This window comes from Strigops habroptila, chromosome 1, assembly GCF_004027225.2.
Source record: "Strigops habroptila isolate Jane chromosome 1, bStrHab1.2.pri, whole genome shotgun sequence".
NCBI classification, from domain to species: domain Eukaryota; kingdom Metazoa; phylum Chordata; class Aves; order Psittaciformes; family Psittacidae; genus Strigops; species Strigops habroptila.
This window is the reverse complement of record NC_044277.2, coordinates 115,320,724-115,348,478: the sequence shown is the minus strand read 5'-3', so window position 1 is coordinate 115,348,478 and position 27,755 is coordinate 115,320,724. Positions and strand designations below refer to the sequence as shown.

Sequence of the window (27,755 nt, the reverse complement as noted above, 5' to 3'; positions counted from 1 at the left end):
TAGGCAACTTATGGTATGGTAGCAATCAATGCTTATTTGCAGGATGAAGACTTTGGAAGTCAAAAATATGACAAATAATATTGTTTCTCTTCAAGTACTTTTTATAAAAAGGAATATAATTTGGGACAGAACAAACCATTCTCTTATACAAATATTTTGTGCCTTTTTTATTTTTTTAGAAAGTGATTAAATCAATTTACCCAGTCTAACGCTTTTTTAGTAGTCACCCAAAAGAGGAAAGGGTTCCTTCAGGAACAATGTTTTATGTATCCTTCAAGTAACTATGTACTTAACTATTTTATTCCAGTTTGTCTGCAGAACCTTCTGGAGAGTATTTGGATCCTCCAGCTTTACATTTTGTGACATGCTTTCAAAATGTTTTTTAATTCTCATATCAGAAACAGAAAGTATTAAGGAATATTTCTGGTGTATTTACTACATGCAAATTCTGAATTATAAAGAGTTATTAAGAACCACCACATAAAATGGCAGTTTACACTAAAATATTAGACACAGTATTGTGAATTCTCAGAGATGTAATGACTTGCATTACACATTTTGAGAGTTAAGTTTAAATTTATTGACTCGGAGTCACCAAACTAAAGACTAGCTTTTGATGCATTATTTTGGATTAATGAAACAGATCCAGTTGCTCAACTCTGTACATTTGTAAGCAATCTGAACAATTTCAAGAATGTACAAAGAGAAACAAGCAGAATAGGCCTAATAATCCAAATTCCTCACAGTTATAGAAAAAGTTGGGAATCAGAATTGTTTTCTTGTTTTATTTAGAACTATAAATAATTTACAGAGTTTACATTAATAACCAACATAACTCCAAGTCGATTAAGTAAACAGAATAAATTCTCAATGGACCAAACTAACAGCTATTGGTTAAGAGTAGGAAACCGTGACTGAACAGTGGTTTCATAATTAATCTTATAGGACACAGTTATTTCCAGCAACTTTTCTGAGGTGTGCCCTTCACCTTCCAGAGGAAATAATCAGTGTAAGTATTGTTTTGCCGTCTCCAACCAGAGCAAAATAGGTAACATTCTAGACACAGCTTGAAACTTTTAATGAGAACAATACAAAACGTGGCTGAACTATATTTCATCATAAGCCCCAATGGAATTTATGGGGATCATTTCATTTAAGGCAGCTAAGTTCTGATGCCTGCAGCATTATATAATGAGGACAAACAACTTTTCTAGAAAAATAGTCAGCAGCTATGGAAAATGAGTGTTGATATTCAAAAATCACTAAGTCCAGACTGAGTTTCACTGCAAAACAGCTGAACAGTAAGTGTGGGGGCGAACTCTCTCCTTAGAGGTAAGAGATGATAAAATTTGCTGTATGCTTAAAAACTGTTCTGAAGATGATCAGAAAAATGACAAAAGAATAAGCACCTAAGGTCAGCAATAAGTTTGAAAGGGTAATTAAAAACAAGAATTAAAAATACAGTAATTAAAATGTCTAGAAAACCATCATAGAACATACTGAGACTATACATGAAACTGTCTTTAGTCATGAATAAAGGAGACTTCAATGGACAAGTCAGCCTTTCAAAGGCCTTTCAGCAAGTTGCTTGCACAAAGCCTACTGAAGAAACTAAGGTGTGCTGCATGGAAGATTAGCTGAGACACAAACCAGCAAGAACTGTGTCAATGGGTATTTTTTAGCATGAAAAGTTCACATTTAAAAGTGAACTTGTGCAAGACCAACCTATCAAGAACTATTAAATCAAGTGATGCAGATAAGACCTTTGCTTTGGCAAGTTCCTAAACTGAGGATTTCTGGGAAGTGGGCTAGTACTACCTGACCAAGTATCACTTGGTATTCTACAATACTTTCAGTGTTTTCATAGTCTTCTCTTAAAAACCCATTTCTGGATATTATCGCAGAGGATACTGACATAAACAGATCATCAATCTGACCCAGGATGGCTACGCTGATGCAAGAACAACATGCTAAAACAAGAAGTATACACCATAATGTAATTTTACTTGCCATGAAATGGCAGCACATGTGCAGAACAAACTGCTCTAAGCTCAAAAATACCATTTTCAATAAAAGAATTAGAGAGATCATTCTTTAGTCACATGAGAAGTATTGCCTACAAGGAAGATAGACCTGATCTGGAGTATGAGTTCTCCTGATGGATCAGAATTAACATTTACCTGTTTATCTTAAGAGGTCCAGCTGAAGACTTCCTGATGATTATATTTCTGCATAAAACACTCACAGATACACATAACCTTTTGTTACCATCTTCTGTGATGTACACATCTGGCTCAAGGCAACAAACTGTTCTCCTCTCCTAACTAACAACAGCATCCCTTCATCTTCTCTGCACTCATGGAAATTAGACAGACAGATGCAGCAGTGCACTACACCATTCCTGGCTGCACTAGACAATCACCGATAAGGCCTTGTTCAGGTGTCCCTGGTTTATCCACAGTGGGCAGGGGTTGCATTCTGCTGGGACAGTTCACCATGTACAGTCATAGGGTTGAAAATAAAACTTTATACCCAAGGAGACCTAGAGTTAAGAATCTCTGGCCACGTAGGCCACTGCAGATGGGGCAACCATGGCAGAGGGGTTGGAATTTTAAGGTCCATTCCAACCCAATCTCTATGATTTAATTGACTGATGTACCTGTTGGGCATCTAAAATAATGTCCCATGTCTTAGGCATACACTACTTAGTAATATAGTTCTGGCTCTACAAACACAAAATGAAAAAAAAATACATGGCTAGTGTTATCTCCAGTAAAGCTTATAAAAAAAAGACAGATTCCATCTTTCCAGCTCTTGTATAGAAAGTACTAACGATACAAAATGCATTTCAGTATACCTTGCTGTCATTACTTTTAACAGGTAAAAAAAAAAAAAAAGAGAGAGGAAAAAAAAAGGTAGGGATATATTTATTTTGAATGAAATCTTGAATAAAGCTTCCACTGAAATAGTAATATCAGGACCTTCATTTTCCTACTTTAACTGTAAGCATACCTAAGTCTTAATGCGTGAAGATTTACTAAAAATAATGTGACAGGAGATGTATTTAGAGAACATTTTTCTATGCTAATCATAATACATCTTCTTTCCAGGTAATACATTATTATATTGAAAACTTGTTGCTATAGAAGAGAAACTGGCACTAAGAAAACTGTAAAAATGGAGGCAGATATGAGGCACGAAAAGGAGTATGCAAATTCATGTATGGACATGATTTAACAAGCCCTTATGAGTTGCAGAAGCAGTAAATATTACCATTTCCTCAACTCTGCAAGGCCCATCACTTACTGCAAAACCGAGGAAAGCCAAGATGTACTGCAGACATTTTGTAGGTGTGCACTAGGATAACATTTTTCCTTTACCAGATATGCTGATTTCTAGTTAGCAGATTTCATAAACAAGGTAGATTTTTCTGATGTTTTTAAATTGACATGTGTGGTGTACATCTACCTAATCCTCCTATTTTAAGTTCAAACAAGCTTCCTCTATAACACTCAGTGTGATTTGCTAACAAGGGACAAGTACTGAAGTAGAAGGACTGTGGGCACAATTCAGCAGACCCATACTCAAACCTTTCTCAGCATTCAGTGAATACATGAAAACAGAAAGAGTAAAACAGTGTGTATTAAGGAAAATTTAAAAATATGACTTTTTCAGAACCACCATAAGTGGTCATTTCCTGCTTAATATACAAAAAATGTGGCATATACATTATCTTACCTGTTCTGTATTAAAGCAATGACTTGAGAATACGTCTTCCCAATAACACTTTCTCCATTGACTTTTATAATTCTGTCACCTGCAAAAGGAAAAGTTATACCTTCAATTAATTTGTCTAGACATTTTTTTGACCATTTTTATTTTGTACTTCCGTACCTCACAATAATCAAGATCACAAATACATTAAACTAAGGTTAGTCATCTTTGAAAATAAGAGATGCACAATACAACTACATGTAACCATATACAGGATGCCAAGTTTCTACTCTTTTCTCAGAACGTTTTCAAATGCAGATCTTATTCTAACCGTCCAAATGAACTGCCTAGAAACTCATTGGAAGAAAACCACAAGCAGGTGTAAGCTATAGAGAGGCTCAAAATAAAGGCTCCAAAATAAAGTTTTTGATGTATGGCAACACATACTGACAAGCCTGCCCAATTCTTAAGTGAATTATAAGTACACATTTCATTCCAGCATTTAACCTCAAAATAAACCCAACTTTATCTCAGTATACTGCCAGGTGTAGCTGTATACATTTCCTTTAATAGCAGCAAATACTGCAATTCTGTACTTCTTCCTTCTGAGAAATAAAGAATGGATATTTTGAAAGGCTCCAGTTTCCTCCAGTTTACATATGCACTTCTATCAGCTTGTTACCACCCTTCACCTGAAAGAACTCTCCAAGAGTTTTGCATCTTGCTTCCTAAGCGATGAAAGAAAGGCTGGTGACAACATTCAATGCCTGCCAGCAACCCACAACTGACAGGCACCTCTGATGGATGACAAGCCCTATCCCCCCCACACGTAGATACCTTATGCAATTAGGCTGAGAAATTGGACTTCCATGAATACAAATTTGTAAATGCTCAGTGTAATACCAAAACAAATCTTTTCAAAAAGTTGCAGGAAAAAGAAATGCTGTAGTTTGTGCCAAAAAATACTCTTTATTTACAAGCTCTGAACCATGTCCTGCTAGGTTCTATGGCAAGACTTCCTCGGAACACACCAGATCCTCCTCTGGAACTGAAAACTGGCTTTTTTCAACTCTGTTTCAGAACTTTCCCACGAATACAGATCTTTACTCACTATTTCCACTAAAAAATGCAATTAGGAACATCTGTAAAGTAGGCCATATCACCAAACCTTGTGCAGGTTTGGTGTCTTGGTGGTTTTTTTTTCCCCAAAGAAACAAACTAGGTTACACACACCAGTGGAACAAGTCTACCTGAAGTACACATCCAATGAACCTGTCAAAAACCTCGTGTGGGACACAATGCAGAACTGGTTACATGAAAAAAGTGGGAACAAGCGACTCTGAAAAATACAACTTTGCTTAGTTTCAGGAGTACATAAAGGGGAAGGCCAGTGCCTGTAAGTCAAAAAAGATACTTAAGCATGAAGGCTTTTTCTAATAGCTGTCTATCAATCTGGTGCCCTTTAGATACCTTTGATCAAACTAGAAATTAATCTGAACACACACCATCTCCCTTTCCACACACAGTTCTTTATATTCCTGCATATAGATAGAATCATGGAATGATTTGGGTTGGAAGGGACCTTAAAGATCATCCAGTTCCAACCCCCCTGCCACAGGCAGGGACACCTTCCACTAGACCAGGTCGCTCCAAGCCCCGTCCAACCTGGCCTTGAACACAGACAGGGATGGGGCAGCCACAGCTTCCCTGGGCAACCTGTACCAGTGTCTCACCACCCTCATAGTGAAGAGCTTCTTCCTAATGTCTAATCTAAATCCACCGTTTTTCAGTATTAAAACATTCCCCCTTGTCCTATCACTACATGCCCTGGTAAAAAGTCCCTCTCCAGATTTCTTAAAAGACATAAAAATCAGCATGAAGACCAAGACATGGGAAACGCGGCTGTCTGTATTTTAATACGAGATTTTCGAGTATTTTCTTTCCATTAGTATGACCACAAAACAAAATCAAGTTGAATTTAAAAAAAAAAAAACCAAACAAAACACACACATGAAAAAAAAAAAACAACCCCAAAACAAAAAACCCCAACCAAAAAAAAAACCAAAACCACAAAGATGATTCTACAAAATAAGAAATGTATACAGTGTCTGTATCAGAGGTCAAGCAATCTATCTGGCTGATTATTCCCTGAGTGTTTTATAATATGATTTCAAGACACAGATATAGCAATACATTTCACCCTGAAGTTTCCAACAAGAAACAGTGGCATGACCTAATTAGATATAACTGCTACCAGCAATGTGTTTAAGAAGAATATTCTGGTAATTTAAAAATTTATTTTCTGTTCTTTATTCTAGGCTCCTAAAAATCTCTTCTATGCCTAAAAATAAAGTATTCTCTACAGATTTCATCTCTTTCAATTTGGCAAACACTAACCGGACTGAAAATTAACATGGCTCCTCTGTACAACTTCAACATATGCTGCACTTTATCAAGCCAAAACATTTCTTTACATAACAGCATTAAAATAATGCCAAAGAAGCCCTTTCCTGAATAACTACTTAAGGAGGACTTCAAAAAAGAAAAATGCCTTATTCTGTACAAGGAGGATCCAGCACTGTTTCTAAATTGCTGATCATCCTAGAACCTTTGCATTTCTTTAGGAAGAAACATACAAAAATTATCCTATTCCAGTCAAATGCATGTAAATAACTGTTTTCAAAAAGAAAATAACCATCTCATTATCAACACAACCACAATCCTTTCACAGAACCTATCTTTTGCCATATTTTTAAGAACAGAAACCTGTGTTTGTGCTGGTATCCATGTACATAACTTACTGTTTTATCACTTGTAAGGCCTCCCATTCTAACATAGCTTTTTTTCCCTTCAACATTTAAGTAAGGGTGTGACAAAGTACCTGGCATTTCACGAAAACCACGTTTTCTCCTCTCCAGTTTGATTAAATCAAACAACTGAACAAAATTTTATAAGATACAAACATGGATTGTTCCCACTTGATTTAAGGAGGTGGAATAATTTAAAGGACAAAAACCTGAATGTTTTGAGGTTATTAATTTGTCAAAAAGCAAAAGAAATAGGAGCTCACAGATGTTTTCTTCCCCTTTCACTTTTTCCTCACATATTTTATCTTGGACTAGTTATTATCTTTTTAAAAGATAATAAGCCAAAAAGACTAAGGATTTAATGCCTTAATACATTTTGTACAGCACTTCCTGAGAGAACACAATGAGATTAAAAAACACTGGAGAACAATTTAAGAGAGGTTTTATACCTCTGAAGGAAAGAACAATGTTTAAACGGAAGATAGAACTATGTGTAGAAACTTAAACCATATATATAGTTTACATCATGTACACGAGCATGCTATCAGTGTTATAGAAGAACAGTACCTGTGCACAGTCCAGCTTCAAAAGCAGGTCCACCCTCTTTAACTTGTTTAACAAATATGGTATCCATCGGCTCCAGTCTGTTTCTCTGTTTCCCTGAGAAAGAAAGTATAGTTGTTAATAGCATTCAATTATATTGCATTACACATGTTTTCACTTTAAGAATTGTTATGAAATGCAATCCTGCCATGTTCGTCATTACATTGAAAACTCAGGATCAATCTGAGGTGAGGAAAGGAAGAGAGACTAGGAGTCTTAAAGACAGATACACTAAACATCTTTTAGGTGTCTGGGGAAAAAAGAAAGGGGAGAGGGGTGGGGAGGGAGATGTATCTCAAACTTAAACTTGTCAATATGTTCCAGTAAGTGGTATTTTTCAGGTTCATTTCATCCTCATGCTGATGCTTACACTATTCAGTAAGAATTATCCCTTCCTCCTCTAGACGGCTATCTGACATAAGATATAAAGCCCGACAAGCTGAGTAAGAACTAGTAGTGCAAACTGAAAAATAAAATCTTTGCATCTTTCCTTAGAAGGGAAAAAACCCATAACATTGGCTTATAGTCCTCATGGAACTGAAACTGATTTTCTAACACTGTTTTTCAGATGCTCCAAGATGAAGTCTAACATTTTCTTGAAGATATATCAAAATTCAAAAAGCAATTTAGAATTCAAAACAAATTATAACGTCTGCATGTGCTGTAGTATATGCAGTATCCATACATACAAAACTGTATGGATACAAAACATACATTAACTTCTACTACTGCAGAAGTTGATCTACAGTAGTTAGTAACCATAATACCTCTATCTTCTTGCCCTCCCAGTATACTTTTACAGTCTATTTTTGATTCAATTTCCATGTGGAAAAAAACTCATTATTTGAAGAACTTTAATAAATTGCCCAAAACCAGACCTCCCTCTGACTCCAATTCACATTTTTCAAATACACGTTTTAGCCTATTGCCTTCATGCTGCAGACCCTCAGTGTCCTGCCATTTTACTACAAACAGTTGAACAAGATGGCTTAATCATATGGCTCTAAATGACCTTCTTAAAATAACTCCAGATTGGTAGAGAACAATCAAAAAGTTGATTGGATAAAATCAGGTAATTGCTATATCCACAGTAACTGAATTATAAATCAAGAAACTCCAGCTGGCAGCTCAGTTCCCAAATACTTCAAAATTTTATTAGCAGGACACAGCTACAAGACATACAAAATGCTCTTTGTGAACCAAAGCTAATATCTGTCATTTTTAATCTGATGAACTAAGTAGACACTGAACACATGAGAGGGTCTCATCCTTTGAGAGGCAGTAATGTTTCAACAAGTTTAGACAACCTCCAAGTATAATTTACCCAGATGCCATGAACAAAAGGTTGCTTCAACCACTTGCAAGAGTGAAGTTAAAATATGACCTTTCATAGGACCACCAAACATCTTCCCAGTATTGCCACTCAATCTTCTAGTGAAGAGATATACAATCCCAAAAGTGACAAGAAAAATAAAAATAATGCAGTTCCCATGGCACATTTAATTTATAACACTTAATATCCGATAACTCAACACCAAGGGGCTACCTCAGTTTCCTTTATCAAATGCTCATAAAAAAAAAAAGTTAGTGGCCTACTGCCAGTTTGCTTAACACTCAACTGCTACTTCATGCCTTGTCCATACTTGAACATGAAAAGCAAGAGGTCAAGCAGGTAAGGTTACTCCTGTTCAACATCCAACACGGAATACCTTTCACACACTTCCCACTTCTGAGGTAAGAGGGGAAACTTGTACTAATTTATGAAGACCAGAGACTGAAGGCTTCCCCAAGCATCTGATTTCTGACCAACCTGTTGGCTACACCAAGAGCTTCTTCAGCACCATGGGCACTTGCTTCAGGTTTTCACAGCTATCTTATAGACTGATTCTGAAAGCTAAGTAGGCATTGAGCTTTGTCCTACATACAGAAGGACACTATATTGAACAGTCATTCTTCTTCTCCAAAAGGTGAACCCCCACCCTAAAGATCAATTTAGGGGCAAAAAATTGGGATGAAAGGTTTAAAGTGTTATTTACATTGTCAGGTTCATTTTACAGCTCAGTAATATCCAAATACAAGACAAGAAGAAAAGGTAGGACTCCCAAGCTTTAGTAGATGAATACATGTTCTTAATTTCTCCTTGGTCTTTTACATATTTGGATACAAGTCAAAACTTTTTCCCCATCAGTAACATATGAATGAACTTCCTTGAATACATAGCTTCAAAGCGTATGTTTATATTTTGAGTTTGAAATGTAAACAAAGTTAAACAGTATTTTCTGACAGCAGAAGCCAACAATACTTTCTTCAGACTGAGAGGGAATAAATCTTTTAGATGTGCACTCAATCATTACAGAAATAAAATCCAAGCCAAATGAACAATGTGATAACTTGCCTCATGTCTCAAAATCTAACAATCGCTACGCTTCAGTTTAATTGTGTCTAAATCTCCACTGGGTCCTTTTTGCACCCAATCATCGGGCAAAAGCAAGATGCTGTCCAAAATGTGAGCCTAAACTTCCTGCCTTCTAAAGTCCTTCACCTAGAGCAGATTATCACAGTGAAACTTTTACACTAAGTTCTCCAGCTCTGCACTACATAGTGCCAGAGCAGATTGACAATATTCCTTTCTAATACTGAAAGGCCTAATTTTTTGGAGCATGCCAGCAATTCCTTACAAGGTGATAAAACAAAGAGCAGTAAAGCAGCTCATACTACTAGCGTTAAACATGTAGTCTTATTTGCCTATGTTTTTCCAGTGCTCATTGCTGAATATTACTTTGCCTCCTCCCTGCTTTTGTAAGCAACTTTATAATTAAGCATTACATTGCAGGCTATCGTCAAATAAGACCATTACTGCCAAATCTTCAACTGCTAGTGAAAAACAAGGCATCACACACACAAAAAACAGGGGAAAGTGTGAGCTGCCAGGAACACTCACATACACAAGGAGGCAGCAGAGATGAAAAGCGCAACTGTGAAAAAGAATTTCATGTTTGCTTCATTTCCCCATAAATGTAGCTATAAACAAAGGTGCAGTCTTCCTTAAGGGCAGTAAAAGAAATAGAAACATATAAAGTTGCTAAGTACACAAGTTAGCTGACAGGAAACTGAAAAACAGTCCATAAAGATCAAGTTGTCTTTTCCTTTATCAGTCTTGTTATTAGCACAGAAGAATCTCCAGCATGAGTAAATGGTCACCAGTCAGGAAAAATTAAAGCTGAAGTTATTGTACAGGCAGTAATGTAGTTTTACTGACAGAACAACTAGAATATTCCCTGCAGTACAACTACTCCCTTAAGTGATGCTATTCAAATGAGCACATAACTTTAGAGAAGGCAAACTGTTGTTTGAAAGTTTACCTCAGACATTCAGCACCATCAGAAGGAAGGAAATAAAAATGAATCACCAAGTATACAGAAGGTTCAAGGCAAAAATTCACTGGCTTAAACAAGTAAGAAATCAAAGAGAGTCCTAGTCTATGCAACTGAAGTTAAGTAGTCTGAAGAAGTATGAACTTCTAAATCAAATGCAAGACATACACTGAAAAGCAGTTTACTGCAACAGTATTTTTCCTAGCCAATATAAACATTTTCATGTTCAATAAAATAATAAAATAATAAAATTTGTGTTTAATAATAAAATTTTATTTCTATTTAATAAAAGGTAATATTAAAAAAATCACTACTTTTAAAACAGAACAGTAGAATTAAGAGTTGATAACATTTATAATTTACTTACATGCGGTCATACACAGCAAAACTTCTCCTAATTCCCCTAATTTCACACAGAAATCAATTTTATCTAGGTGCCAATTCTAACTCAATCCCCTAAAATGCTAGTTTGGAATACAGCTGCTACATAAGGAACATAACTAGTATTACCAAATGCAGTCACCTTGAGTTAGTTTTTAAGCTACTCTTTGCATACCAGACAGTATTACTATACTGCACTGTGATTCATAGAATCACAGAATGGTTTGGGTTGGAAAGGACCTTAAGATCATCTAGTTCCAACCCCTTTCCATGGGCAGGGACACCTCACACTAGACCATGTCGCCCAAGGTCCTGTCCAGCCTGGCCTTGAACACTGCCAGGGATGGAGCATTCTGGAAAACCAAATGACATGGCAGAAGTTGTATTATCCAATCTACCAAAACACTACAAAATAGCAACAAACACATCACTTCTCTATAATCATTAACCATCTGATAAAAAGAAGTCAGTCAGATAAAAAGATCCAAGTCATAAAGACTACACAAAGGACACCTCTCTGACAAGGAAACTTTACATTTTGAAGAGGGAAAAAAAACACAAAAGAAACCAACCAACCAAACAAACCCCACACCGAAGTGCTGTTGCTGATATAGCCTTTCCTGTCTTTATGACCTGAAGAGCACAAACCTGCAAGTGTTGCAGGGGACAGTGCAATACATACTTTCTTATAAAGTCTCTCCTAAGAATCAGCTGCTTAAAAACATGCCATTTCTTCTCTTCCTAGAGGAAAAAGTCTTTTTCAGCCCAGGGCAGCTGATCTGTGCATAGAAATCCGCGTAACACAGGAATGAATAAAGGCTACAGTTGTTAGCCTTATGCAGAACACTTTTACTCCAGCCTCTATGCTCAGCAGACAGCAAAAGGGTGATTTTTATTTTTATATTAAAGAATCACCAGTGCCATGAGAAACCTCAACATTGGTAAATTAAGACAGGCTCTTATGTACATCTTTGACTCAAGGAGGAGGAACGTTCCTCTTGAACATGAAGATCTACAAGTATGCTTTTGGATAGCCAAGGCATTTGAACTCCATTGGCACAACAACGCCGAGTGGCACTGATTCTTGGGACACCTTTTAGGCAGAGAGGATAAGTATGTACAGATACAGTGAGACAAATGCTTCTGTATGATCCCTGAATCAAAAATATGCTAATCATTTCCCAAGCTACTCAAAAAGAGATGGCTGCAAGTACAGCAGTACTTAAATTTATTAACAGAGATTTCATTTAATTAAACATAAATCACAAAATTGTCAAGATTACATTTAACTGAGAGAGTCCAACTAAAGACAATTCTGGATTTTATAATCTGCAAACTGAATTTCATACATAGTAAGCATTTCTCCACTAGCAATCCATTGCAGAGAAGGAGCCCAAAGGTCCCAGCCCAGCCCCAACAAAGCTTATTTCACCCACTGTCAAGTACGAATTAACTAAAAAAAAAAAAAAAAAAGGAAAATACAGTGCTAAGGATAAGCTTCTAAAAGAGGATGATAGCAAGTCAAATAGCACTGCTGAGTCACTTAGGCGAGAAACACCCGCCATTCAACTCTGTGATACAGGAAAAATACCCTCTGTTATTACTCAACGCACCTCTGGCATTTTGATTAGGCAACTCAAAGATGTTATTTTTTCTTTTGCTTACTCTTAAACCATTTGACTAATAGAACCTCAATTCTATCTTCATGGCAAGGTGGGGAGAGAAGAAAAATAATCTGGCACTGTTATGGAAAATATATAACACAGTTTCAACTTCATTACAAACTCTCCAAAACCATGTTTTCCCTTTGCATTATTTGCAAATATTATTACAAATTTTTCAACTCTCTCAAAGAAAACCTTTTCAAGTTTAAAATTTAACCTATGATTAAACAGTCTAGAGGATTTACTGTAGTTCTTAGATAAGCACATAGCCATTCAATTTATGTCTGTTCTAGAGAACCTACAGACTCTCCTGTAAATCCACGGAAATTACACTTATGCAGCTCTTTACATTTTTATGAAAAATCAAAGATGATCTGAACTCAGCAGCAGTCACTGAGAAATGTTACATATGTGACAACCTGGAAGGCCACTTTGCTGGACATTCTGGATGTATTTTAAGGGAAAAAGAAATCCTCAGGTTTTGGTCTCAGTGGAAAATTTAAACAAGCCCTCTTTCAGCACTCTCAACATTTAGTGTTAAAAAATTAAGGCGGATTAAAAATCCATTAAAAAGGACAATTTACTGTGGCACTATCCTAAAGCATTAGTGTTACATACCTCTCGTCTCTTACTCCTAGTTCCACAATAATATACCTTAGACAGTATCATTCCAGCAACCTATGACCTTGCCAAATACTTGCTTTTACATTCATTCTCTTGTTCCTTATATACTTTGTTCCATTATCACAGGCACAATTAGTTTATTTTATAACAGACTGAGCTGATAGACAATGATGTTAAAAAACGTGGGATTAAATTAAATCCTGGGAGAGCACAAACTACATTACAGAAATCAGTCTGTTTAAAGAAATGAAACATCAAATACTTGAGGCATTATGTAAGCAGCAGCAAGGAATAAAAAACCTCTTCCTTGGTTTTTTCCATCTGGCTCTACAACATCAAACCAGACTTGCACAGAGCTGAAGTAGCTCAGGTCATAAGTTGGAAGTATTTAGCTTCGACAACTGAAGGGTAGAAACTGTAATTCATAGCTAGGAACATTTAAAAAAATAGCCTGATGATCAAAAATTAATAATCCAGAAACCTCAGTGAAAACAGATGTTTAAAGCATCATTAGAAAGTGCATGCTCAGTCTCTACAGAAAAGGACACTGAGCAATATACCTAAGTTGCCTTTCATTTTTGTTTTGGAAGATAAGCAGCTAGTTGCTATAGATACTTCTACACAGAAAAAGGAGATAAAGTAGGAAAAAGTAAGAACACCATATTAAAAAAAAAAGATACTGGATTATAATTATACTAGATTTCCAGGCACTGTATTAAACATAAAATAGGAATTTCACCTTTCATATATCTCTATTTTTAACAGGTATAGGTATTCTTCAGCTTGTCTCCAAATATTCCTACAACGCTTTCTTGGGAGACTTCTGCCTCTGAGATACCTCTTAAATAAAATTTTGAAATAGGGCAACTCTAGAAAAACAGAATACTGATGGCATACCATCCTCAAAACACATGAGAAATACTCCAAGTTAATCCAGGCTCATCAGTATAACAGAAATTCTCAAGAAAACAGTAGAAGCTGGTGAAAGATTCCAGGCAGTGACAAAGGAATCCATAAAGAAAGATCTGCATCTTCAACCTGTTAGAAAAGCATTTTAATAGATTTGCTTAAGGTCATCAACCTGGACAGTGAAAGTAGGAAAGAATAGCAATCTTTCAAGTAACTACAAAATTTTTAGGGTAAATCTGCTATGATGTCTTTCCAGAGACAATGGTGTGCTAAAGTCCCCCATTAGGAGCAGGACCTGCATATGTGAAACTTCTGCCATTTGTCTTAAGCAAGCCTCATCTACTCCTTCCCTGATCAGGTAGTCTGTAGCAGACACCCATCAAAACATTGTCCACGTGGGTCTGCTTGCAGATCCTGACTAAGCTCTGATCTCACTCCCCATCCATCCCATGCCAGAGCTCCATGCATCTCTGCTGCCCTCTTACAAAATGAGAACAAAAGCAACTTGGCCTCTGTGCTGTCCCAACCTGTCCTTCCCAAAGAGCATGTCCTCATCCACTGCAGCGCTCTAGCCCACTCCTGAAAGCTATCTCTGTGACCCCAACGAGATTGTAGCCCTGCTACTGCATGCGGACCTCCATTTCCTCCTGCTTGTTCTCCATGCCGCATATTTGAGTGCATGAGGGCTTGAGAGGCCCTCAGAAAAGAGAGAGCTCTCCCCTTCATATTGTTCTGTAGATAATCTCTTATTTACGTGCATACACCTGAGGTCATCTACTTCTGTCCCAACTGCTGATCATGAGGTGTCTCCTGTCCACAGCATCCTAACCTCTTTGCTTGACAACCTGATCCACCACTTCCTTACTTGCTTTTTGGCCATCATCTCTCTTCTGTATCATTCCCAGTTTAGAGCTCTGCTGGACAAACTTGCATTACCTTTTATTCTAAATGCTTTGAAATCTTACTGCTTACCAAAAGCAAGATTAATGCAAGCCAGGAGCACAATCTAAATGCATACTAAAAAAGTTGCTCTAAAATTCTATACCAGAACATAAAGCCAGATAAAAATATTTCTTTCTCTGTTAGAATACATCAGACCTGGTACATGCTTTTATCTTCTGCCCTCTAGGCCTAATTAGGTACTCAGCTCCTTTGAAAAAAAATATTCGAGTGCTTTCAATAAGAGGCCATAGCAATAGAGATGCTCTTCTCCACACTCACCTATTCAAACCTGTAAATGCTGAACCTTATAAAAATCTCAACTTCTAAAGGTAAGTTCAACCTATGAGAAGGGCAAAGCAGAAAGGTAGTTAGAAATCTTCACCCAAAATTGATAAAGACAATTTTGCACTGGCACACACTGCTTCACAAAAATGAAAAGCTTGAATCCCCTTAGCATCGTACGGAAAGCTCAAGTGAATTAAGCGAATTATCATCTACAAACTTCAAAAGAAAAATGATTATCATTAAGATACTTTCATCGTTAATTAAGACGGAGCTTCACAGACACAAGTTTTCCCACCAAATTTGAAAGAAAATACATGAAATTTGCCACTAGATGGCTCCTCTGCACGACACATGCACTGCACCCTGCCCAGCAACATTTCTTCCTCCAGCTCTGGAAGCAACTGGTGCTCCAGCACCAAGGAACCCTTCTAGTCACAGCCAGCAGCCAAACACACAGCTTCATGCAGCTCCAAAGCAGCTCGGTCTAATCTTCCAGTGTTAATTACTTTAAGAATCCTTGTGATAATCCTTCACAGAATTTCTGGCATATCCACTTTTGCTAAATTAACATGATGCTTGTGAACATGAAAACTGAGATACGCTTTTCCTGATTTTCTCCTCACAAGCTACTTACTCACCTCATTTGGGAAGAGGAACAACTTGTAGCAATGTAAACAGACATCATTCCATTCACTCCCACCCCCCAAGATCATGCTAAATGCTGGAGAAAAATGTCTTACAAACTTTGTCCCATTTTGTTATTTTTAAAGGTGTAATACACAGAACTGGCAGGTTAAGTTCTACTGACACCTACATACTCACTCCATCTCAAAGTCATCTCTTCCCTTTACGGAAGGAGCACAAGTCCAACCTTCTCTCCTGCTAATGAGAATGTTATCTTCCCAGAGCACTTTGTGCCCTCTAATCTGTATTCCAAGGCATACAACGTACTACGTTGCTATAAATATGCAATAGTTGAGCTATGATTCATAGTTCAAGTAGCTACACAAAAACTTCCATAAAGTAATCTTGCTCCCACCTGCACAGGTCTCACAGCAAACCAAATGAATGTTTGTTTACTGCTGTTCCTCTACTGAAAAATAGATCTCAGGTAACATTTTAGATAAACAGACCCACAGTTGTATCTTTAGCTGATCCAGTTCTCCCTGTAAGAAGTGTACTGTAGAACTTCTTTTTCTAGACCACAAGTGGTATCTTCCATGGTGGTTTGGCACAGAGGATTGACTCCTTTCCCTTCCTAAAAGAATATGCTTTTTATTTTTATATGCCAAAAGGCATAAAAGAGGTTACAAATTTGGGGGGTGAATAGTGATGAGGAATAAGAAAAGATTGACTTTTCACTGTTTAACAAGCAGATGACAACAGCTGAGTAAAAAGAGGATGAAATGTATGAACTCATCTGCTTCCAAGAAAAAGAAAGTTCAAGCAAATTTGCATTTCCCAGAACATTTCTAATAGATCACAGTTACACAAAAAAAAACCCAAAAGCTGAAACAAAAGTTCAGTAACGTTCTCTGTCTTCCAACCAAATGAGATTTTTAAAAGTACATTGAAACCACGTACCATTCTCTGCTACAGTGTAAAAAAACATCGCAACCCATCAAGGAAACAAGCATTTGCCCTATGCTGTCTGAGCAAAGGTCCCACCTTTGAACAGGCCCGTCCCCAATGAATTGCACAGCACTGCCCAATGAATCACAAACTGAAACACATTACACTTGCCAGTGCAGCTAATCCCACCTCTGCTGTGTGCCCTACCATCATAAGAGGCTGGGAAAAACAGAAACTGGGTCTCAACCTGAAAACCTCATTTCCTTACCTAAATCAAGACATTTTTCACTCTTTTAAGGAAACAGTAAGATATCAGCAAAAGGGGATTGAGCATGAGAAAATAGCTAAATACCACAGAGAAATTTAAATTAAGTGGGATTGAGATGTAGCACAAATTAATAAAAAGTAAGTTAACTGGTGAATTAAGAAAGAGAGCAGACACAGGCAATGTGAGAGGAAGAAATCTATGAAAACAGGGGGGACAGGATGGGACACATAACTGACAGGCATAACCTTGAAAAAAGCGATTTTTCCATCCCTCCTAAATCAAGTACAAGAATTTTATCGACAGATCTTATCTGGCATCACTGAGCATGTTTCATGGATCTCTTAAAAGGTACATAAGAGTATCAAAACTGATGAAATAAGTTAGACTGGTGCTATTAAATACTGCGGAAAGCATCACGAAGCTAATGGGAATAACATTTTTTATCTTCTGTTTTTAGAACAGTTGTATACCACTTCAGTGGATAATTTTTACCATCACAACCCACACAAGATTTATATACTTAGCATGTTACTTTTATTAGAGTAAGTTGCAACAAAATTCCAATTTCATACTGGCTGCTCTCAAACACAGTGTACAGCTCTCTAAAATGCATGTATATAAATACATCCATGAGACTCAAACCCTTTACAACAGTACTTTGCACAGATAACTGTGAGTCTTACATGCAGACCAAATTAAGAGTGTGAAACTTTGGCACTTAAAAGGTTTCTGGTCTTCTTGTCATACACATGACAAGGCGATACATAGCGCAGATGATGGGTGATACAGTACATTTTAATTAACACAGTGTCCACACAAACACCTACACTAAATAGGTGAAGCTAAAAGACAGGTATTTTCTTTCTTTTGCTCCAACGCCACGAAATCCAATGAGCTTGATGGTCACACTGAAGCGATTGTACATTTCAAACTCCTAGATAGCTATTGAAATGTATTACACAGCTGAAGTGCTCAACATATTGGATCCGTGAAAGAATGAAACTAAGACATACCTTGTCTATTACCATTCTCTTCATCCTAAAGAAAAAGAAAGAGTTCATGTTAAAAATTCAATAAATGATAAAAAAAATGCACAAGCATCTAATCAGCTATGAAGACTTGCAGTGAACTTGTAAGATTAAGTCTGCATTCTGCTATCTTGCACTTTTACAAATATCCAACTTTACTGAATTAAGGTTTTCATTCTGACAATGTAGTGTAATAACCCACCTTAAAACAACTAAGCAGTTCCATGAAACCTCCCCACAGAAACAACACGAACAGCATTATCTGAAAACGAATGTACCAGAACCTCAAAACATTGCCATGAAGCTTAACGACATACTTTGTGTTGCTGCAAGCACGTTTCCACCCTGAAAGCTGGGCAGGAGAGGTTATACTTTAATCATCTAAGGATTCAAAGCTAAATAGTATGCAAGAGACACTAAGCATTTTGTAAGTAAGCTCTGAGTACGCTTCCTGAAATTTGAAATACGAAGATTGTTTTGCTTTCACTCCTACTACCCCAAACATTAGGTAGTAATAACCTTGACGATTCTCCTTCTGCTCAGTGCACTATATATATATACACATTCATAACTATCAGGTATCACTGACAGTCCTTAAAAAAAAAAAAGTTGATACTTTCTTGTAAATATTTTAATATGATGAAAGGATTTTGAAAGATCATGGGTAAACTCTTCTAACAAAATTCTACCACTTGAAAATTGCAATTGTTTAAATATGGAAAGATGTCCTTTCTTTCTCAACTGTCACTTTCATGGTGTAATAAAATTTCAATTTAGATACAATTTCTTACACTAATACGATGTACTATTTGGTAAGAATTACTAGCAATTCACCTCAGCTAACGGCTGAGCAATTCACCTCAAACGGCTTCATCCCGAAGTAAAGAAGGAGCAAGGAGATGATTGCAGAAATTATTTTCACCTGTATATTCCCTCCTACTTTTAAATGGATTAATTCCCAATTTCTAGTTCTTTTGCATTTAAAGACAGATCACTACATTTTCATATTAAATACTTTCGAAGCAACTGTACACTGATCTGAGCAAACCATTTAGGAGAAGAGGACTTGGAAGAAAGAGAGGGAGTTAAGACCTGGATATGAACACTATGTAACGATGAGCATGAGACAAGCCTCTCCTAGGCGTAATACCTTTTTTGCAAGACATACAAAAGTTCTCCTGGTCCTTTTTATAAGATACTGCAGAAAGGTAACTTTAAGGAAGGAAAAAAAGCAACACAGGCAACTGCTAAAACACTGAGTTAACAGAGACGTGGTACTCGTTCTACTTTTAAAAAGCCACAGTAATTGTCACTATCACCCAAACTCTAATAGCAGCAAACAATATAACCTTAAGCTTGTCTTGTCTGCTCTATACTTTGGTAAAAATACTGCATTAGTATATGAGTACTGTTAAAATTTATCACTGTATCTCTTGAAGCCCTGTAACAGCCAGCTGGTTTTGAACCATGATCAGCACCGAAAAGTTAGACGAGGCTAACATTTGCGTGTCTCTAGTTTCCACCCCATCTGTCAAGTGAAAAAACATCCTTAGGACTTTGAATATTAGAGCTCATAGTCTGCAAATATGGGTCCCGCACAGGGGAGGCTACCTGGTTTGATGCTATGAAGCAAACAAAAAAAATATGGAATTGAAAAGTTATCTAATATAGAAATGCCATTATTTATGAAATACTGCAGTGGGTTTGTCAGTTTGTCACTGGATATGCAAAGCTCTGTTATTAAAGACAGCTGCAAAACATCATTTTTTCATGGTATCAAGCCAATGAGCTCAGGCATTTAAAAATGGAATGCTTTACAACGCAAATGTTTTGGAATTAGCTTTCCCTCCTATATTTACCTCTTACACACTGCAAGATGTTAGTATATGCTGCTTCCATACCTAAAGAGGTTTTCTTTTATCACCTTCTTGCTTCTCTTGAACTTGGAGAACAAACGTCATATGCAAAAAACCCTCGTGTTGCTGAATAACAAATCCTAATAAACATCTGTTGTTAAAAGCGTAATTTCATGTAGGCTTTTTGCAGTGCTAGCTTAAGCAATCTTCCACACACTCCCTATTCACTTTCTTAAGGGAAAGGAGGCATGGGAAGCAAGGAGAATACATAATGGGTTATTCCTGAACGTGCAGCTATTCCCAGTGCGGTGTGTGGCCCCACACAAGCATAGCCAAGTACTTCTGCCAAAACGAAATGTGTTAAACCGCAGTTTCCAAGATCATCTTTCACACTGTCCTTCACACAGTGCTGTTCCTCCCAACAAACCTACCAAACAACTTTCTTCCGTAACTTTTCTCTATCATAATGTTTATAAATTATTTAATTAATAACCATTACAATGAGAATGACAGCCTTGATTTGTAGTTAATTAGCTGTTTTGTGCAGGAACCATGAAAAGATACTAGAACTTAGCACAATATCCTGAATTTGACCTCGACCTGCAGTACTATGTACATACTGAATGTTAAATGAAAGTAAACCTAACATAAAAATAGAATATATGTAATAAAAATATAAATAATGTAAATTAAATCTAGCATGCTGATATTTAGTATTAAAATATGTAGAGATACTTCTCTGAATTTATTATAACCAATCATGTTCAACCATCTCAATGGCACCAAGTATGGCCCATTTTCCAGTCAGTTGTAAATTGAGAAAACAAAGCTTTATGGATGTCCCCTCATATGCAGTTGTGCAGGTCACTGTTCCCTTGTCACTATAGTATCCAGTTTTATTCTTGAAACTCACCATGCCTATTCAGGTACTGCATAATTATGTTTCACATCTAACTGAGGTGGCCCATCGTACCAGTTAGAGCACTGGTCTAGTTACCTTATCAAGAACTGTAGTTTCACATTGATGGCAGTGAAAGTCTACGAAAGGCAGACATCTGCTTTGTACACATAAAGCTAGAAGTATCTACAACTAGAGTTTACCCTCACCAAACCTTAAGTATCTTGATTAACACGACTCTGCCTATTTTACTCAGGATTTGAACAGCTCTTTCTTGTCAGAAAAAAAATCAGTAGCATCATTACTAATAAAGTTCAGCACTGTTTTTTCTGATCAGCACTGAAACAAAAGAAACCCTTGCCGAAGTTCTGCAACATTTAAAGACATCCACGAGATGGACCAGATAGGTAGAATTTTATGTGTTTGACGGTAAGCTGGACTTTGCTTCTGCACAAAAGTGACCTTCATCCCACTAATCTTGTGTAACAAAACTTCAGAGTAACAGGAGGAGAACGCCTCACAGCTCTCTCTGCTGAATACTAAGGGTAAGTTGTGCCTCCAGTCTGGGAAATAAGGGAAGGTTCACCTTCCCTGAAGAACTGAAGATAACTCAAGGCAGGTACTATTAGGTGTTAATATATTAAAGACAAGTGTGTTTTGGAATTCTGAGTCAGCCAGAGCTTTGAGGTTGATCTGCCTAGCCCTCCTCCTTGTAGCGAGCTCCTCAGAAAACTAAAACCAAAAGGCTTTTCAACTGAACACAGGTTTTATTAGACTAACAACTAGAACACTGAACCTCTTAAAATGTAAATAAAACCCCAAGACCTCAAATACACCTAGGCAGAGAACAGATTATTAAAGATATGCATAACTAAAGATGTGTATAAAATAACACCCTGTCTTCTCTACTCAATACGTTCTTCAGGGTAGAGTTCTTTGCTTCCAAGAAAATTCACCTCAGAAGCTTTCCAAGTTGCATCCTTCTCCAGCCTGTAGGAAGCTCTTCCTCCCCTTCTCACGGAATATCCAGCTGTAGTGTAAGCTTTACCACACGCTGCAGTCTACGAGCATTATATGCTCTCTGTCCTGCAGATACCCACTATTCTCCCCATGTGAGGAGTCTTGTCCTCTTCTCCCGAAAGGATTCCACTTGAGCTGTCAACAGCTTTTTCAAACACACACAAACTGCAAGCAACAGGAGCCAAACTTTCGATGCAGAAATTTTCACTTGGTGTTTCTGAATTGGAACCAAGAGTGGGTATTAACAAAAAACCTTACCTGGAAAGAAGTTAAAGGAAAGGAGCTAGAATGCAAAGCCTTCTCTGTAGTAAAAAAAGACCTCTGCACTGATCTGGAGGGAAAGTGCCATCATTTGGTTGATGCTTGCAATAATGAAAGGACTGTGGCTCTGAGAAACTAGTAGGGGGCTGAAGATTTGCCTCATGTTAGGATCAGGCTGACAAGAGGTGAATTTCACTCTGTGCAAATGAATCTTAGCATCTTTAGATGTATCTGAATCCCCGAATAAAGGTATTACAACTATTAAACAATCTCGTTTTCATTTTCAAATAAAACCAGACAGAAATAAGAATGAATTATCCAGATTCTGGCATACTGGAGAAGAAACAGGAAAAAAAGTTCTAAAAGCTCTCTTGCAGAAAAAGAGGAAGATAGAACTTCCAAGACATCTCAGGATTTACAAGTATCAGGCTCACTACATACTGTTTGGGTCTCTCTCAGAAGCCATCACATGTGAACGGGAGGGAAGGGGCTGACAAATATTTTCTCTTTTTTATATTACTTGCCCTTCCTTGGGCCTATCTCCTTCTGTATGCGAAAAAGCTATCGACCTCCTCAGAGAGATCTAGTGATACATTCAGGAAGAAACCTACCCAGTCACTTCTTAATTAAGGAGATTAATCCTGCTCATGCTGTTTATCTTCACCCTCAGCATGAATAGTGTTGTTGGGAGATGCTAACAAGCGCACATAATTAATTCTGCTCAGCTAAAGGTTCCCCACCCTCCTTCCTCTGTTTCTCATTGGAATTCAACCAGAGATTGTTCTTGGCTGACTCTCTATAACCTGTGTTGAAGGACAAAAATACTGGGATCACCTGATACTGCTAATAGTCTCACTTCCAGTTAGCTTCAGTGACTCCTTGTCAAGGGGAAAGAATCTGAGCAAAAAGTGCAGGCTGAAGAGATGAAGTTGACTAGAAAAAATGTGCCAACTTTCTCCTGCAAGGCTTTTTCTACTTCAAAAGAAATCTTATAGCCACAGAGAGTAGGCAAAAAAGACAACCTTAATGAAAGACTCCTGCAAAGGCATGAGTCAATTAGCTATCTGGAAAGAGTGTGAAGCTTCGATACCCATTCCCCATCTTGGTAAGAATCTATTCTTCCACCTAAGTGGAAAAGTAAAAGCAAAACTGCGAGGTAGCATGGATGATGAGATACTGATGATTGCATACTTGATGACTTTGAAGTGAGCAAATGTTATTTGAACTCACTAGAAAAACCCTTTCTCAATATTCAAAATTCTATCACTATTCAATGGAATAATGACACTGGCTTTGGGTTAAAAAAATGGTACAGAGAAATAGTTCCATATTCTGCAACACTCACTGGTCTTACCCGTGGTAACAAATATTTTAACTCGGGTGAACTCATACTCAGTCAACTGCATTTTCCTGCACCAGATTAGTGCACTATCACATGACACAGTAAGTGGCCCAGCCACCTTACAGACATGGGATTTTTCACCTGTGTAAGACACACCTATACATATGTTTACTTTCAAGCATGATGGATTTTTTTATCCTAAGAAGTGTATTAAAGCTCTATAGAAGTGCATCATTATTAATTTCACTTACTTTAAAAGAAAACTGAACTGCAGATTCCGGAGGGTAAACAATGAAGTGTCTTAAGGTGAAGCCAAAACCCTGAGATGTCCTCCTAAGCACGACAGTTTTGGGACCAGGCCACGAGAAAGTTTCTTCTTCCTCCGATGGTGATATAGCTTCACTCTGCTCTTTTCCATCTTTGTTTTTTGATGCCTAAAATAGAAGAGACACATAAAGAATCGTAATTTGGGCAATTTAAAACAAACCAACCCCCACCCCCAAACATTCATGTGCACTTGAAAATATAATTTTTCCCCATAACCAAAATAACTTGATCGCTAATATTTTCAAAATAAATGTATAATGTAAAGCAGCTTCCCTTACAGCATTACATGTCTGGTCATATCACACACAGGATTAATCTTAGATTTTAAATGAAGTTAGATGTTAAGAAAGTCAACGTACAACAGTGAAAGGCTCAAAAGAACTGCAAGAAATGTGTACAGCTTGCATGTTTTATTTGCTTTTTACTTTAGATACAAACGTGTCTTCTGGGACCCCATTTCTGAGTGCACATAGCTCACACACACCTGTATAAAACAACTCCTCTTTTCCTCAGTTACAGTGCAAGCATGGTTTTCTCTACTGATATCTCCTCACTTAAAACGAGTAAAACAGAATTGAAGAACACGGTCAACTGGTTAGGCTTCCTTAGCAAGACACACTTTTTCTCCAGTCATATCTTTGACTTCACCTTTGTTTCCTCCACCTTAGCTACTTTGTTTCCTCTTCCTTAGCTACTTTCTCTGAACATTTCAGTACGCAAATTCTAAACTAGACTTTTTTTACTTGTGTGTTTCTTTTTACAGTCCTACTACAATCCCTTGTCTTATGCACAAATAAGACATCTTGTGGGGTTTTATTTTCTTAAGGGTAATTTTATATACTTATGACTCAAGAAACATATTATTATAAAAAAAAAAAAAATCTTCTCAACCTTATGTAAAATCTTCCTTTTCGATTTTCAAGTGAGCGCCACACCACACATAACATTTCAAATCAAAGGCAGAAGACATACAAAGCAAGCATGCAAAACCCTATGACCCTCCTCTAAATATTCTAGTTCAACGATGCATGAAACAAATTTAGATACCAGAGCCTATAGCCTATTCAAAGGGTATTCAAACAGAAATAATAGTCTTCTTGTCTTCTTATAGCTCTGCTGCTGTGGCTTAGGAACTAGCTGATACGTGTCAGAATTTACTGCTTGGTTTTCTCCCTTGGCTGCTACAAAATAATCCCTTTTGCTTCAGTCTTACATCTGGGATCTCAAACTGCAGTGCTTATTGGCAAGGTGGGTCCAGCCAACTCCAATCAACATCTACAGAGACGACAAAGCATTTCTACTCTAACCACAATGACAGTCACACATATTACTGTAAGGAATATGTTGAAGTTGCTTGGTGAGATAGTTAACTCATCAGAATAATACTCTGCATTCAGGTACGTAAAACATGACACATTTCTACGCAGATGCTAGGGTTTGTCCTCGAAAACCCACATCTTGGTATGTCCAACAAGGCAGACAAGGAAATACTAGCCACTGCTTCAAAGACCAGGCTCCCTACCTCCAACCACCCTGTTCTTCAGCAAGGAAAAACAAATGAAGAAGGGTCTTGGTGCTACAGCCAAGCCAAGAAATGGAGCCACTTCTGGAACCAGAAAATGCAGAGAATCCAGAGCAGTCTGACAGGATTCTGCTCCTCTGAACAATCTGAAAGGATTATCAGCAGATTTTAGAAAGAGCAGTAATAGGACTGAATTTCAGCCTAGTCTGCCCTCATCTATCATCTTCATTTACATTTTAGAGTATTAGTGAGAAACTGAAGAGACTGTGCAATTAGATGACTAACAAACAAAAAATGAGAGTGAGAACTGTGGAACTGCCAAGATAAGTGCTTTAATTTAAAGTTCAATCAATGCAAAGATTAAGGTGAAAGCCACATAATCCTTTAGCCTACGGATGGGGTTTGTTATTGAGGTGTTCCCCAACAATCTGTTCAGCTTCCAAACATAACAGCATTTTTCAGTTCTGCACAAATAAATGGCCCTTCTCAGTCTTTCAATCTCACGACATGAGCGGAAACTGGAGCCAGTAAGAACATTTTGATCCTAGTAAACTGGCAAAAGAAATACCTCTGAATAAAAAAATATCATTGGCCTCTAAAATATGACAGTGATTTCCTCCATTAAGTGACAGGCAGCAACCCATCTATTTAACATTCCCTTGCAATCTTTTGTTTATCCTCTCAAATATTTCTAGGCAATGCTTGATGCAAGAGTTTTGAACAGTCATGAGCAACCACAGGTATCACACAACAGCAAATAATAAGCAAATAACTATTGTTATAAATATGTGAAGAGCAATACACGTAGCACTGAAAAATATAGTCTACAATATACTTGCATCTTTTTTTCTGACAAAACTCTCCCTAATTAGGCTAAAAGGTAATTTTAATATGTATAACAACTGTTCACTAAAGTTTTTCATACAGAAATACTGTAACCTGAGTTCAAAATACAGTCAAGAGAACTTCACTAAGTGTGAGAAATGGGAAAAGCAGCATTTGATTGTAGTGAGAAAAAGATAACCTCACATTTCCTTGTCATTTCATGTAAACCTTTAGCATTCATAGAAGTTGCTGAACTAACAGATATCCATAAACAAGCATACTCCCCGGTCAAATCATTATTTCTGAAAAAGCATGTCAGAAGGGAAAGGTTATCTTCATGCCAGCCTTGGACTCCCTACAGAGTCTGCCAACAGGGCAACAAAAGAAGCCAATATTAATAATAAATGTGAGACATGTTCAGTAACAGCAACTCTCAGCCACCACTATGGACAAGAAAGAATCTGAATTATGAAGTAAAGAGTCAACATCTGTTGAGTAACCCTGTGACATGTCCAACCACAACACACCCACCAGAATATCCCTTGCCAGAGCAGCTTTAGAAAGGAACAAGGAAAGTTTTCAAAAACAGAATACAAAACAAGGACGCAAGACAGCAAGCAAGAAACAGATGATGTTTAGCATAGACAAGAATGTGTTACTGAAGGCGGAGTTCCTACATGGTTTTCCTTTAGAGCCAAAAATGATAGTAATCAAGTTCCGAATGCAAAAGTATCTCATATCCTTAAGGTGATTTCTCTTCTGGGTAGACTCATTTGCATTTCAAGAGAATGAAAAATGAATGCTTTATTTTATTCCCATTTTATATAAAATTGAGCAAACCAAAGATTATTTTCCCATTTCCTTACTGAAGATCTGCATGTTTGTTTCACTACAGATTCAATGCTCAAAATTGAAGTCAGAATGCATACAATCAAGTTCAAGGACTGAAGAATCCCAGGGTACTAAAAATGATTCAAGCACCATTTCCCTCAGGAGTTCTTCATACAAGGTTTCTGTACAAAGTATCTCAAAGCATCATTTCCTGTTATATGCAATTTCAAGGACATACAACAGATGCTTAACTGCACTGTAAAATGCATACTTTGTTTCTAATATTGTATTTAACCCTTTTTTTCTGAGCAATGAAAACATCCATGAAAAAAGTCAGATGGCACCTTAAAGAACTACATGAATCACTGGGAGCTTAACAGACAGTAACAGAATTACATAAAATGAGTAAATAGCATTGATGTTTGTAAATGATACTATTTCCAATTAAAAGCAAATCTCCAATCAATAATTTCTCAGTATATCAGTCTAGAAAAAACTAAAGAAAAAGGTGAACACGACCAATTTGCATGCTCTCCAAATCACATCTGATCTTTAATCTTCTGATCATTTTAAAGACAGACCTGTATTAAGCATGCTAAAAATCTGTAAGAGGCAGTCAGAGGTAACTGCAATACAACCTATCAAAAAAGAATTGTCTTCTTGACTAATCTAAACAGGTAAACAGGTATGCTCAGAGTTCTG

At 37.2% G+C, this 27,755-nt stretch overlaps 1 protein-coding gene across 7 annotated transcripts in view; it reads right to left on the bottom strand.

The window, feature by feature from the left end:
• Positions 1 to 27,755, bottom strand: part of ARHGAP21 (Rho GTPase activating protein 21) — a 111,323-nt gene that overhangs the window by 40,017 nt on the left and 43,551 nt on the right. For all 7 annotated transcript variants that reach the window (XM_030482012.2, XM_030482003.1, XM_030482032.1 and 4 more), the window contains 4 exons: positions 23,800 to 23,982; positions 18,157 to 18,181; positions 7,089 to 7,181; positions 3,739 to 3,817 (listed from right to left, as the gene is read on the bottom strand). In XM_030482012.2, the coding sequence (XP_030337872.1) occupies positions 3,739 to 3,817; positions 7,089 to 7,181; positions 18,157 to 18,181; positions 23,800 to 23,982 (380 nt within the window). The remainder of the gene's footprint in view (positions 1 to 3,738; positions 3,818 to 7,088; positions 7,182 to 18,156; positions 18,182 to 23,799; positions 23,983 to 27,755) is intronic.